Raw genomic sequence first — 15,082 nt, forward strand, 5'->3', positions numbered from 1 at the left:
TGCATGTAACCATAAAGACCTGAATCCTATCTGAATCCTTTACCAATCTTTAGAACGAGAGAGACAGGGACACGGAGAGTGAGACAGTCTCATTGTGTAGCCCTGGCTGGCTCCAGAGAACTACTTCCTGAGTTCTGGGAGTAAAGGTGAGCACCATCACCTGGTGGTTGGGCACACCTTTAATCCCAGAACTCGGGAGGCAGAGGCAGGTGAGAATCTCTGAGTTTGAGGCCAGCCAGAGCAAGTTCCAGGACAGCCAAAGATACACAGAGAAACACTGCCTCAAAAACAAAACAAAAAAGTCAAGCACCAACATGCCCTGCCCGTTAGTTTTATTAGCCTGTTAGTAAATTATCTTTATGAAGCTATGCATACAATTAGAGACTCTACCCTAGATTGGAGAAAGATCTTCTGTTGATAGGAAGACTCAAGTATCTCTAAACAGTCTGGTGTTTCTGAATTTTAAAACATCAAAGAATACTCTGAACTGTTGTAGCTGCTGGTTCTCTTTGGTAGGGCAGCTAACTGACCAAGCTTCATACGGCTGCAGTCGTTGCTAATTCTGTAGCATTTTAACCGGCTCTTTTCCTTTCAGTTGATTATGGAAGATTCCCACAAGAGTAACACTTCAGAGACTGCACCTCAGCCTGGTTCAACAGTTCAGGGAACTCACATTTCTCAGATAGCCCATCAGGTAAGTCAAGAACTAGCCAGAGTACTGAGCTGTTCAGTAGTGTTCACAAATTAACCTGTTGTCTTACTACCAGTGTTCAGAAAATCCAGCACAGAGACTTTGAAATGATGCCCTTAAGCAGGGAGGGGGAGGGAGGAAGGGACTGAAATACCTTTGGAAAAGAAGACCTTTTATTCCCCCATTTTTTTGGGAAAAGATGCAGGCTGACCTGAAACTTACTATATAGACCAGGCTGGCCTTGAACTCACAGAGATCTGCCTGCCTTCTCCCTGTGTTAGAATTAAAGGTGTGAACCATTCTGCCTAGCAGAGCCTGGAATTCTTGATCATCATCTTCTAGCCTACTACCAGAGTACTAACATTATGGTCCTAGAATAATAGACATATGTCCAGCTTGGATCATTTTACCAAGTTCATTATGGATGTATTGAAATGGGTTTTTTTTTTTTTTTACATGATAAGCATATTCATTAGAGAATTTAACTTAATTGACTAACATGTTCAGACTAGAAATGTTAACTTAGGAGTTGTAAATATAAATTTTAATATGAATTAAAATCATGGGGCAATTTCTGACTTCTGCCTGAGGCATAGAAAGCTAAAAAGATGGTGGCAGTGGTGGGTGGCACACACCTTTAATCCCAGGAAGTGATGGCAGGGCGGAGAAAGGTTTATAAGGCCTGAGGGAACAGGCACTAAAACAGTTCAGCTGAGACCCTTTCGGGTGAGGACTCGGAGCATTTCAGTCTGAGGATTCGTGGAGTTGGTGAGGTAATAGGTGGTGGCTGTGGCTTGCTCTGCTTCTCTGATCTTTTAGCTTTCACCCTGATATCTGACCCTGAGTTTTTATTATAAGACCATTAGAAATTCCAACAAGAAAGAGTACGTTCCATATTCTACAGGCAACTGGCTTTTGAGACCCACAGGAGTCAAAGGTAGGCTGTCATACTTGGAGGGAAAGAGAAATCAACTACCTTTTTTTTTCCTTTTGGTTTTTTGAGACAGAGTTTCTCTGTGTAGTTTTGGTGGTCCTGGATCTCACTCTGTAGACCAGGCTGGCCTTGAACTCACAGAGATCCTCCTGCTTCTGCCTCCTGAGTGCTGGGATTAAAGGGGTACCAGGCAAGTCAGCTACATTTTAAGACAAGGTCTCACATAGCTTAGGCTAGTCTCAGATCACTGGATAGTGAAGGGTGGCCTTGAACCCCTGATCTTTGTACCCCTCTGCCTTAGGAGCACCTGCTTGGATCACAGGTGTATGTTACTCCTAGCCATCAGCTACATTTTAAAGTTATTTATTCTCTTATCTTTGTGGATGGTTGGAATGCACATGCCATAACACATATGATTGGGGTAGGCAGCATGTATAAACAGTAGAGGAGTTGCAGAAGAGGGAGTTGGATGTTACATACGACTGCTAGAAATAAAAATAGTGGGCTGGAGAGACGGCTCAGAGGTTAAGAGCACCGACTGCTCTTCCAGAGGTCCTGAGTTCAATTCCGGGCAGCCACATGGTGGCTCACAACCATCTGTATGAGATCTGGTGCCCTCTTCTGTGTACATAATAAATAAATAAATCTGGGTGGGGAGGAGAAAGAAAGAAAAATAGCATAAATTAAGTGGTCTTAGGGCAAGAACCAGTGAACTTGAAGACAGACTAGTAGAAAGCACCCAAATGGAAACCAGAAGGAAAAGGAGAGAAGCAGACTGGAGCAACCAGGGACTATGGGGCAGCATCTGTTTCAGTAGTCTGGGTGTCAGTGAGGTCACGGGATGTGACTTTTGGTTTCACTTCAGAGTAAACGTCCTTTCTGCCTTCTGGTCAGTGCATTTTTTGTTGTTGTTGTTTCGAGACAGGGTTTCTCTGTGTAGCTTTGCGTCCTTCCTCGAACTCAGAGATCCGCCTGCTTCTGCCTCCCAAGTGCTGGGATTAAAGGTGTGCACCACCACCACCGCCACCACCACCAACTAGTATCTTGTGTCTTGAATCTTAAAACCAGGTTATAATATATATTGCTCAGTGGATGTTCTGAGAAGATTCCACATTTCCCTAGGAGTAGTGGTTCATGTGTGATAACTTTTATATATATGTATATAACTTTACACAGACAGGATTAGTATGTGTGTATCAGCAGCTTCACTGAAAGCCTTGACAAGAACTATTTCATTGGATGTACTCCCAGGAAGTACATTTGAACCAAGAGGGCATAGGAGGAGAAGAAAAATGAATAGACAAATTCTAGAACAAATAAACGGCTCCCTCAAGTTTATTTTTAAAGATAAGTTTCTGTGTATGTGTGCATACCTTTGAATTCATGTATACTGTGTGTGCATGTGCCCGAGGAGGCCAGAAGACATTGGATCCCCGGGAACAGTAGTTAGAGGTGACTGTGAGCCACCATGAAGGTGCTAGAAACTGAACCTAACCTTCTGCAAGAGCAATGAGCATTTGTACTGTGCGCCATCTCTCTAGCCCTGGGGAGTTGTTTCCTTTGTTCTCCAAGACAGGGTCTCTCTGTGTAGCCCTGGCTGTCCTGGAACTCACTCTGTAGACCAGGCTGGCCTTAACTCAAAGTTGGAGTTTTTTGGTTTTGGTTTTGGTTTTGGTTTTTTTCGAGACAGGGTTTCTCTGTGTAGCTTTGCACCTTTCCTGGAACTCACTCTGTAGACCAGGCTGGCCTCGAACTCACAGAGATCCGCCTGCCTCTGCCTCCTGAGTGCTGGGATTACAGGCGTGCGCCACCACCGCCTGGCCTGGAGTTTTTTGTTTTTAAGGAGGAATTCAGAGATGCTTTCTTTTTGTGTGTGTGGTTTTGGTCAGGATCTCACTGTGTAGCTCTTGCTGTTCTGAGATCTGGCATACAGACAGCTAGCCTCAGTCTGCCTCCAAGTGCTGGATTAAAGGCAAGTACTACCATGTCTAGCTCAGTTGTTTTTTTTTTTGTTTTTTTGTTTTTTTTTGTTTTTGTTGTTGTTGTTGTTTTTAAGTTAAAATTTCAGGTTGACGTAAAATAGTGGGTCTCATTGTGTCCTTTTCTTCCACATGTGCCATTATACTTTATTCTCATGTGTTCCCCTCCGCCGCTGTCCCCAGGCCATGCCCCCAGCTCTGGCTGGTTCCCTTCCTCCCCCACCTAGTCTCCTCTCTAGCTTTCTTATCCCTCTCTGTAACTTAAGATCTCCTCCTGCCCTCTGTGGTCTCCATCCTAGACACCCCCGCCCCCACTCTTTCTGTCTCTGTCTCATTTTTAGTGTCTGTCTGTCCCTGCATATGAGAGAGAACATGTTTTTCTGAGTCTGATGTTTTTGCTTGTGTGATTTCTAGTTTCACCCATTTTCCTGTAAAGGTCATGCCTTCCTTTTCTTTATGGCTGAATAAAATTTTATTGTGTGTATATACGTGTGCTACCTTTTCCTCATTCTCTGCTGATGGGCATAGAGTCTGGTTCAACCTTGTATTTATTGTGAACAGTGAGTGCAGCAGTAATGTGCATGTGGTGTGTTGACTGAGAGCCCTTCCAGTATCCAGCCAGGAATAGAATGACTGCGTCATGTGGTAGTTTTAGTTTTAGTTTTTTGAGAAACCTCCATACTGGCTGTACCTGTTTTTATATTGTGTAAGTGTTAGATGTTCTGTTTCTGTGAATAATGTCATCAACATTGTGATAGGAATGTCACTGGCCTCCAGGTTGCTCTTATAGTATAGCATTTGCACCTTGTTGGTTCTGCTGATTCATGGCAGGAAATGCTCTCTCCATCTTTTGAAGTTTACATTATACTCCTTAGTTAGGTTTCTTTCTGGGCCTTTTATTTATTTATCATTTGAAGCTATTGTGAAATGGGTTGTTTCTTTCTCTGCATGTTAGTTACTAGTGTATAGAACAGTTACTGATTTTTGTGTTAATTTTACGTCCTGTTGCAGAAAATGTGTCAGATCTAAGTTTTCTGGTGAAGTTGTTACGGTCTTTAAGAATAGGATCAGGCTGGCCAGTTGGCTCAGCCAGTAAAAGTACTTTCCTATTCAAGCCTGATGATCTGGATTTACTGGGAAAAGATAAGGTAATGTGGGTAGATTGGGAGCTGCAGTGTGGGCGCTGGGAACTGATCTGAGGCTTCTGCAAGAGCATTATGTGCTCGGACTGCAAGGTGATTTCCCAGCCACTGCTGCCTCCCTCCTCCTGATTGGTCGCCTATGACTTCTGCTGCTGCCGCTGCTGGAAGGATTTTATGTGGCTGTAGGCCAGAGGTGAAGAGCGGGGTATCTTAATTGCCCTCTACCTTATTTGAGACAGGGTTTCTGGTTAAATCTGGAATTCACTTATTTGTATATACTGGCTGTCTAGACAGGGATCCTGACTCCACTTTCCTTCCCATTGGTGGAATTACAGGTACATGCCAGCACACCCAGGTTTCTTAGATGGGTGCTTGGGTCAAACTCAGGGCCACAACAAGAGCAGTGCCACTCTTGAATGCTGAGCCCTCTCTGCAGCCCCTGCCTTTTTCTTTGTCATATCCCTCATTGATGTTGCTAGCTTGTTAATTAATCCGGTTCCTGAATTGATTTTTTTTACTTCATTCATCTGCTTTTTTTGTATCCTCTTTGAAACCGTCCTTTTCACATTTTAGTGTCACTAAATTTGGTAATTGAGGGGTTACATTTCCATGCTTTCATGTTTTTCTTACCTGTGTTGTGATTTGCTCATCTGGTTATGGATATCTCTTCCAGTTTTATTTGAGATCTTTCAAAATACTTAAGCATACATATATGCATGCACATTGGCCCTGGAATCTTTAAAGATTTTTACTTACATGTATATGTGTGTGTGTGTGTCAGTATAGGTGCCCTCAGAGGTCAGGTTGAATCCCCTGGACCTGCAGTCACAGGTGGTTAAAGATGCCTAAAGTGGGTGCTGGCAACCACACTTGGGTCGTCTCCAATAACAGCTAGTATTTTAAACCTTTGAGCCATCAGTCTGTTTACCTGCACACGTTGATCTTTTTAATAAATATCCTTTGGAGGGCTCAATCCTCAGAAAACAGACCAGGCAGTGGTGGCACACACCTTTAATCCCAGCACTCAGGAGGTAGAGGCAGGCGTATCTCTGAGTTCAAGGCTAGCTTGGTCTACAGAGTAAGTTCCAGGACAGCCAGAGTGACAGAAACCCTGTCTCAAAAAACCAAAAACCAACTGAAGCCACCTAGAGCACTAAAAACCATAGAACAAAAAACAATAGGGAAAAGGATCAGAGAGATGGCTCACTGGGTAAAAGTGCTTGTCACCAAACCTGGTGACCTGAGTTTGGTCCTGACAACCCACGTGGTAGGAAAGAAACCAACTCCTAAAAGTTAAGCTCTGACCTGGCACACCTATACCAAAGCACATGAAAATAAATAAATATAAGAAATAAGAAAAGCCTAATGTAAAATAAACTGTGGAGTTGAGATTGTTAAAGAGAAAATACTGAATGACATGAAGGAGGAAGGCTGGGAAGGGGAAAGAAAGAAAGGAGAGGGTTACGGAGTCAGGGAAAGCAGTGTTCAGTAGAAAAAAGAGTGGGGGACTGGGGGGTGGCTTGGTCTGGCTGCTCTTCAGAGGTTCCAGGTTCAGTTCCAGCTCCTGTGTGGTTGGTTCATAATGGTTTATATTATAATATTCCTCTTTTAGCTGCTCTGAGCACAAACTTGCATACAGGCAAAACACTAATAAAAGTAAAATTTAAAAAAATGGTTTTTTTCCCCAAGGCAGGGTTTCTCTCTGTAGTTTTGTGCTTTTCCTGGAACTCACTCTGTAGCCCAGGCTGGCCTCGAACTCAAAGATCCACCTTCCTCTGCCTTCTACCTTCCTCTGCCTTCCGAGTGCTGGGCTTAAAGGCATGCACCACCACTGCCCGGCTAAAAATAATGTTTAAAAGGCTTTAAAGATGAAAAATACATATAAACAAAACAAAAGTAGATGAACATAAAAAATGTTAAAGCTCTTAACAATAAAGTAAAAATATCACTGTGGCTGGAGAAATGGCTCAGAGTTAAGAGCTCTGCTCTGCAGAGGATTCTGATTTGGTTCCCAGCACCCACACGGGGCTCACAACCATGTGTAACGCCAGTCCGGGGAATCTGACACCCTCTTCTGACTTGAGGGCACCAGGCACGCATGAGTTAAAGGCCAGCATGGTCTACAAAGCAAGTTCCTGGCCAGCCAAGCTACACACTGAGATCCTGTCTCAAAAATAGTTAGTACTGGATATAATAAATAATGGAAGGGTAGAGTGGGAGAAATGGACGGTGTTAGAGCAGTGTCTTGTGGGTGCTCGGGTACTACAGTGTACCAGGAAGAAGTGAACTGAAGGTAGTGTCTCTTGTTTTGTGTACCATTTAGATGGGTCATTTGTGAGATATCCACAGAGCGCTCTTGACCTTAAATCTTTCCTTTGCATACCAGGAATCTCCCCTAGTTACACTTAGCTTTGTAGCCTGTGTGCATGTGCAGGGCAGGTTTTCCCATGCCTAAGAGATTCCAATTCCTACATCTCTAGGGGCCTAATGTCTAAGCCAGTAGTGTTTCTCAGGCACTGGGGAGTAGGAGAAGCAATAGCATTGAAGCCCAAAGATCAGTCTCCGTACCATCAAATCCCAGTGAGTGTTCAACATCCTACTAGAGGCAGGAGTCTGCCCAGGTCATGGGCTCAGCTTGTCCATTTGCAGAACTGTGCTTTTCTAGAGAAATGGGGTTTTTATACTCCACGGTAGACTGGGACAGTGATCCTGCACTGTCTCTTGAGCTGCCTGTTAGAAGAGAGGCAGGTTCTTGGGGATAGGCTTCATCCTGGTGAACAAACATATCTATCTACCCAACCTGGTTGGCATACTACTTTTCTTTTTTCTTTTTCTTTTTCCTTTTTGTTTCTGTTTTTTGTTTGTTTGTTTTGTTTTGTTTGTTTTCTTTTTCTTTGTTTTTTTGAGACAGGGTTGCTGTGGGGTGGTCTGTATGCTGTGAATGTTTTGCTCTGATTGATAAATAAAATGCTGATTGGCCAGTAGCCAGGGAGAAAGTATAGTATAGGCAGGATAAGCAGAGAGGAGAATACAGGGAGGAAGTATAGTATAGGCAGGATAAGCAGAGAGGAGAATACAGGGAGGAAGTATAGTATAGGCAGGATAAGCAGAGAGGAGAATACAGGGAGGAAGTATAGTATAGGCAGGATAAGCAGAGAGGAGAATACAGGGAGGAAGTATAGTATAGGCAGGATAAGCAGAGAGGAGAATACTGAGAAGTGGAAGGTGGAGTCAGGAGACGTTGAGCCATGAGAAGTAAAATGTAAAGATATCAGTAAGCCACGGGCCACATGGCAAGGTATAGATTTGTAGAAATGGGCTAATTTAAGATAATAAGAACTAGATAGCAGGAAGCCTGCAATGGCCATACAGTTTATAAGTAATATTCGTCTGTGTGTTTACTTGGGTCTGAGTGGCTGCAGGAGCCAGGTGGACACAGGAAAACTTCAACTACACATGGTGTCTCTGTGTCGCTTTGGAGCCTTTCCTAGAACTCACTCTGTAGACCAGGCTCGAACTCATAGAGATCCTCCTGCCTCTGCCTCCAGAGTGCTGGTACTGAAGGCGTGCGCCACCACCGCCCAACCTTACTGCTTTTCTTTGCAGTATTTTGGAAGCATTGCTTCCTTCTCTAAATTTGCTTTGTGTGATTTAGTGTCTCCTTGGTAAATCCTTTATAACATCAGTTCTATTACTTCAACATCAAGCTTAAGTGTTTGATCATCTGCGTCTAATGATGTGACTGATTCTGCTGTTTATTGTTTCTGCTTTTTCTGTTGCTCCATTTCTTACTGGCCTTTAAGCTTTAAAAATGGAAGACTACTGGGAATCATTTCGATCGAGCAATGTATAGTGGAACAGTATCACTTTTTTTAAACCTGTTTTTGATTGCCTCTGAAGGTCTTAACTTTCTGTCCTGTTAATTCCTGACAATCAAACATGGCACCATATATTTATTTAGTCTTATCTGTTAATCAAAACTGATACTCAAGAGATACTGTTGTCTAGCCCTGCTTGTCTAGCTCCACTTTCACTTGGAACCTATCTCTAGTATAGAGTTTCTCGGAATAAAGTGTGCATCCACCACTAGTGACATTTAGGTCCCTTTAATTACTGTGTGGATGAGCACTTATCAGAGACATCTGATTCTCATTTGAAAGCAAGGACATTTTAGGCTGGAGAAATGGCTCAGGAGTTAAGAGCATTTGCTGTTCTTGCTGAGGACCCAAGTTTGGTTCCCAAGCTGCCCATAGTCACCTGTGCAACTCCCGGTCCAAGGGATCTGGCTCACTCTGCTGGCATCTGTGGACATCTGCATCCATGTACACAGATACTTAAACACCCACACTCACATAAGTTTGTTTTTTTGAGACAGGGTTTCTCCGTGTAGTTTTGGTGCCTGTCCTGGATCTCATTCTGTAGACCAGGCTGGCCTAGAACTCACAGAGATCCGCCTCCTGAGTGCTGGGATTAAGGGCGTGCACCACCACCGCCCGGCAAGTAATATATATTTTTTTAAAGTAAGGGCATTGACTGGAACACAATAAGTTGCCAACAGTGAAAAACGGGCATGTCAAAACTCAGGGCAGACAACCCTAAGCCTCACAGCACTAGGAGAGTTTGCATCTTGTGTGTGTCGTCATCCACCCCTCCCCCATTATTGCATTAACAACCCTGGTATACCAGTTTGGTTAAGATTCTGGCTGCAAATACAGAGTGAAACAATAAGAGACGTTTCTCTGTTACGTCTCCTGTGTGGTGGAGGGATGAACACATGGGCAAGAATTCACCCAGCAGTGAAGTTTTGACCCTGAGAAGTCCTAAAAGTATTCCCCCTTTGGAGCTACAGAGAGCTCCTCAGAGGGCATTTGACACTATCAGGAAAAGGGTGTCCTCCCCCAAGGAAATGCTCAGCAGCAGGGCAGGTGGATATGACTTTACAGAAGCTCCCGGCAGGGCAGCGCCAGCCAAGATGAAGTGGGCTTAGGAGTATGATCCTCTGCAAGCCTGGGAGGGTTTTCACTTGATTTTTACTTTATTCTGTTTCCAAATTTTTGTACTGCGTAATAGTTAACCACACAGCTGTGGCAGTAGGCATTGTTTGCTTTTTTTTACATAGTAAAGTATATTTTCTGTACAGTTAGCTTTACAAATGAGGGTCTTTTGAAAGAAAGGTAGTATGTTATGGAATAGGAAATAGATGGAATTGTAATTCTCCTGAAAGTATGTTCTTGTGTGCCTTTGAAGGATTTAATCTGTAGAAGTTTCAGTTATCTTTACACTCAGTAAGGGATGAGGCTGCAGACTTGAAAGCTTAGCTCCTGTCTAGCTAGCATGCATTAAAGAGTTTTTCAGAAACAGAGCAAGAATCTCTTTTTTTTTTTTTTTTTTTTTGAGTCAAGGTCTTACTGTGTAGCCTTGTATTAAAGGAATGTGCCACCATGCCCTCAGCCTCAGGCAGACCCTTTGACCTTTTGGTTTTCCTTTATATGTTGACTTAGTGACTTTGATATATTACAGACTCAGTAAAAACAATATGATAACAAATTATAGTATACTTGTTACTGTATTAATGAATAAATCTTTTATTCCTGATAAGTTCTAGGTTTGACAGGTATCAAGATAGGATTGCATTTTTCTTTCCTTTGAGGAGAGAGGACAGGGATTGGGTTCGAGACAGGATTTCTCTGTGTAACCTTGAGTGTCCTGGAACTCACTTTGTTTTGGAGGTTTTTGGTTTTTGTTTTTGTTTTTTGGGTTTTGGTTTTGGTTTTGGCTCTTTGGTTTTTCGAGACAGGGTTTCTCTATGTAGCTTTGGAGCCTGTTCTGGAACTCGCTTCGTTGACCAGGCTAGCTCTAATTTACAGAGAAACGCCTGGCTCTGCCTCCTGAGTGTTGGGATTAAAGGCATGCACCACCAACACCCAGCTGGAATTGAGCTTTGTAGACCAGGTTGACCTTGAATTTAGAGATCCAGTCGCCTGTCGACTGAGTGCTGGAATTAAAGGCATTCGCCACCATCGCCTGGCTAGGGTTGCATTTTTCAGTATATAGCCAGCAGCTAGCAAGTTTATCAGTTTTAATTTAGTTAAATAAACTTAAAGTTATTCATTTAAGCTGTATGTAGTGGTACACACCTTTAATTACAGCACTTGGGGGGCAGAGGCAGGCGGACCTCTGTGAGTTTGAGATTATCCTGGTCTCCAGAGAGTTGCTGGACAGCCAGAGCTACATAGACCTATCTTTAAAAAAAAAAACGGCGTTTCAAATACTTGATAGGAACATGTGGCTAGTAGCTGTCACCAGGATCTTACTGTCTTCCTGGCTTTTGGAACTCCATCACAAGAATTCTGCACAGAGTAGTATGTAGAAGGAAGATATTTTATTGCAGTATGCTGGGCTACACTCTCAATGTAGTCCTTCATACCTATCTACATTTTAAAAAAGATTTTATACTTGTTTTAAAGCCTCTAGAATATGGGGATTTTATTTTGTGGGAGCTCATTTTCCTATCCAGGTTATGGACAGAACCATTTGGGGTGATTTTTATGGGAAGGACAGTGATTACTAGGTCCTTGCTTTTTTTTATCAGGAAGCCTCCTGGCTAGAATTGACTTGCCAGATAATCCTAAGGTTGGATAGATGGCATTTGGGCAGTAGAGGATATCACCTATCCAGGGCCAGGGCCATGACTTAGATTTTAGTTGAGCAGAAGTCAGGGTGCTACAGTTTGAGTTCTTGGTTTTCTACGCTGATGATGAGAGAGGGGGTCCCATTCCCAGGACTTCCAACCCTGCTGATCCCTGCCTAGCCACCTGACAGAGGTCCTGAGACGCTGTTCTGTCTGGGAAGGAGGGTGTCAGTCATTTTTTCCTCCTGAGCGCACTGGCTGGCAGTGCTCTCAGGTTAGCGTTGGCTTTGTTTGGAGCCAGAGTCTTGCTGGGTAGTGAGTGAGGCAGGCGACTTCAGACTCTTGGCTGCTGGCCTCCCAGCTGTGCAGCACACGGCCACAGTGTGGCTTGGTTTGCTCTTCTGTGTGAAAGATGGTAGCTGCAGAGGTTGGAACTGACTGAAGGTCCTCCCTTCCTGGTTTTCCTCTTCAGTCAGAATTTTTGATCTCTGCTTTTTTTTTTTTTTTTTTAAATGGTTTTTCCAGACAGGGTTTCTCTGTGTAGTTTTGGTTCCTGTCCTAGGTCTCGCTCTGTAGACCAGGCTGGACTCGAACTCACAGAGATCTGCCTCCTGAGTGCTGGGATTAAAGGCATGGCCCACCCCTTCCCCGGCTCTCCTTATTCTTACCAGTTTTTTTTTTTTTTTTTTTTTTCTCTCGAGACAGGGTTTCTCTATGTAGCTTTGCGCCTTTCCTGGAACTCGCTTTGGAGACCAGGCTGGCCTCGAACTCATAGAGATCCGCCTGGCTCTGCCTCCCGTGTGCTGGGATTATAGGAGTGCGCCACCACCGCCCGGCCAGTTTATTAATACTAAAGTACTCTTGAGTTAAGTGTGATTGTTAAATTTTATGGCTTTAAGGACTCCAAAGAGCTTTGCCTTCCAAATATTCATGTTTATTATTTTAAATTATGTGTGTGCAGATACCTGTGGAGGCCAGAGGCATCAGATCCTCCTGAAGCAGCACAGTGTAGCTGCTAGGAATTGAACTCTGGTCCTCTGGAAGAACAGTACAAGCTCGTAATCATGAGCCATTTCAACCCCCAGCCTGCCACATGCATGCGCCCAACAGACTTACAGATTCAGCAGTCTCCTGAGAACAGTTAGGTTTCTAATAGGCTTTTCAAACCCAGAATCTCTAAATATGGCTCAGGGTGAGATCAGAAGTGTCTTTTTATTTGTAACTAGTAGAATAATACCACTTCAAGGCTTCTTTACGTGTGTATTTATGTGTATCAGTGTGTTTCAGTCTGCATACTGGGAATGAACTTTGAATCTCTGGAAGAGCAGCTAGTGTTCTTAACACTGACTCGTCTCTCCAGCCCTACTTAGCACCATTTTATTGGAGACATACGCTCTGTTAGTTCTGGGCCACTGTATTGTATGTTCTTTCCTTCTAGGTTTCTCTGTCCTGAACTCGCTTTGTAGACCAAGCTGGCTTCCCTCTTAGCCCCTGCCTCCCGGGTGCTGGGATTAGAGGGGGGCTGCACCCATTTGTTTCTTTAGTTCCTGTGCTCCCACTTTCCTGTTAGACCTGAGGAGTGATGTGCAGTGAATTGGGTGACAGGAGACAGATCATTTCTTTGAAAGTAAAAACTCGATTCTTTCCGTCTGTATTCAGCGTATTAAAATCGGTTCTGATTTTTAGGTGTCATCTTTATCAGAAAGTGAGGAGTCTCAGGACTCATCTGACAGCATAGGCTCCTCACAGAAAGCCCACGGGATCCTGGCTCGGCGTCCATCTTACAGGTTGGTACTTGGTTATCAAACGTGTTCAGATCGTTCTGTGAAAATAAGGAGTGTGAGCATGGCTAGGCAAGGTCGCAGTTAAGAGAGGCACGGTGGAAGCAGGTTCAGCTAAAGAATTTAGGCTTAAAATAGTTTGTTGTTTTTGAGAGCTTTCTATGTAGACCAGGCTGTCCTCAAACTCACAGAAATCCCCCTCCCTCTTCTCCCAAGTGCTGGGATTCAAAGCATATGTCATTGTGTCCTGCTGGCAGTTTTAACTCTAGTAGCCATATAAAAGCAGGACTGCCAAGTGTAGGATTGGACTGTATTGTATGCTGTGTCTTCTCTTTCTGAGTCTGAGCCTTAGTCCAGGCCCTTGTGTAGCTTGTCTGCAATACCTCTACATTCCGCATAACTCCTGTGTGTGCTTACCGGAAACCTCGACTTACCTCTTCCTGACGGGCCTGAGACAGTGACGTCTGTCTTCTGCAGTTCTTCTTAGCACTTGTTAGTGCTTTTAGAGTCACTTCTGTTCGTGGTGTTGGCCTGTGTGTTCAGGAGGCTAGAAGAAGGTGTCGGATCCCCTGGAACTGGAGTTACAGGCAGTTGTGAGCTGCCATGTGGGTGCTGGGAACTGAACCTGGGTCCTCTGCTAAAACAGTAACCATTGAGCCATGTTTCTAGCCCCATAGAATTCCATTTGAGCAGGTGGTGGTGGTGGCACACGCCTTTATAATATCAGCACTCGGGAGGCATATCTCTGTGAGTTCAAGGCCAGTCTGGTCTACAGAGTGAGATCCAGGACAGGCTCCAACAGAGAAACCCTGTTTTCTCAAAGGGGGAAAAAAAAAAAAAAGAATTCCATTTGAAGGGGGGTGGCCCTATTTTTCTGTGGTGCCAGGTCCTAGCATTATAACCATCCCTTAGTAGATGCCTAGTAATGACTTGCTCAGTTAATCGGGATCTGTGAGTACTACAACCAGCTGACAGGGCCTTTGGAATTGTCTGTAATTTCATATGGGTAGGAAGAAGTAGGGTTATATTTGGAGTGAGTGAATGTGTGGCACGTCCATGGTAGAATTGACCAAATCTGGAGGCTGTGTGGTAGGAGGAACCAGAGAATGATGAGGCCTGTAAACACTAGTACGATCTTAGGTGGTGTGAGAGAAGTCTGTATAGGGTCAGTGTGTCTGTGAAATAAATAGGAATGAATACCAGGTATGAGTCAAGGCAACACTAACTTGATCTCCGTTTGGACGGGACTGGCAAAGTTTGTAAGGCGGCAGCTAAGGACAGAATAATGCAGGGTAGACGCAAGAGGGAGCAGGTCTGCTGTTCTAGAGCCTGGGCCAGCCCCTAGTTAGGGCACGTCCCTGCTGCTAGTCTGTCTCTGCAGCACACGTTCACCACCAAACATGGTGTTTCAGAGGACACCTCCCCAAAACAAAGTGACACTTGGGGTGGTGGTGGGGAAATCCTAAAGAATGTGATTGAAAATGATAAGAAGCTACAAGAAATAATATGTCGCTGGGTGGTGGTGGCGCAAGCCTGTAATCCCAGCACTCGGGAGGCAGAGCCAGATGGATCTCTGTGAGTTTGAGGCCAGTCTGGTTTACAAAGCGAGTTCCAGGACAGCTCCAAAGCTACAGAGAAACACTGTCTCACAAAACAAAACAAAACAAAAAAGAAAAGAAAAAGAAAAAAGAAATATATGTTATTAGCACACAGAATCTCCCATCAGTCACCATGGACTCTGTGTCTAATTTAAGTCAAGAAAGACACCAAGAAAGAGGAATCAAACCCACACTGGACCAGGAAACTGGGAGGACTTTGAAAAGGAAGAAAACTAGAAAGATAGGTCTTGAGGTCTGCTGAGAAATTTAAAATAAGTGTTAACAGCAGTTTAGATGTGACTGAGGAATTGGGAAGTTGGGGGCAC

At 44.0% G+C, this 15,082-nt stretch overlaps 1 protein-coding gene across 6 annotated transcripts in view; it reads left to right on the top strand.

Annotated features, from left to right (window-relative positions):
* Positions 1–15,082, top strand: part of Atf1 (activating transcription factor 1) — a 37,733-nt gene that overhangs the window by 6,640 nt on the left and 16,011 nt on the right. For 5 of the 6 annotated variants that reach the window (XM_036208022.1, XM_036208017.1, XM_036208019.1 and 2 more), the window contains exons 2-3: positions 596–694; positions 13,064–13,164. In XM_036208022.1, coding sequence (XP_036063915.1) covers positions 602–694; positions 13,064–13,164 — 194 coding nt within the window. In that variant the 5' untranslated portion in view covers positions 596–601. Of the gene's footprint in view, positions 1–595; positions 695–13,063; positions 13,165–15,082 lie in introns of those variants that run through there. The other variant, XM_036208021.1, reaches the window with a different exon arrangement.

This window comes from Onychomys torridus, chromosome 16 (genome assembly GCF_903995425.1).
Source record: "Onychomys torridus chromosome 16, mOncTor1.1, whole genome shotgun sequence".
NCBI classification, from domain to species: domain Eukaryota; kingdom Metazoa; phylum Chordata; class Mammalia; order Rodentia; family Cricetidae; genus Onychomys; species Onychomys torridus.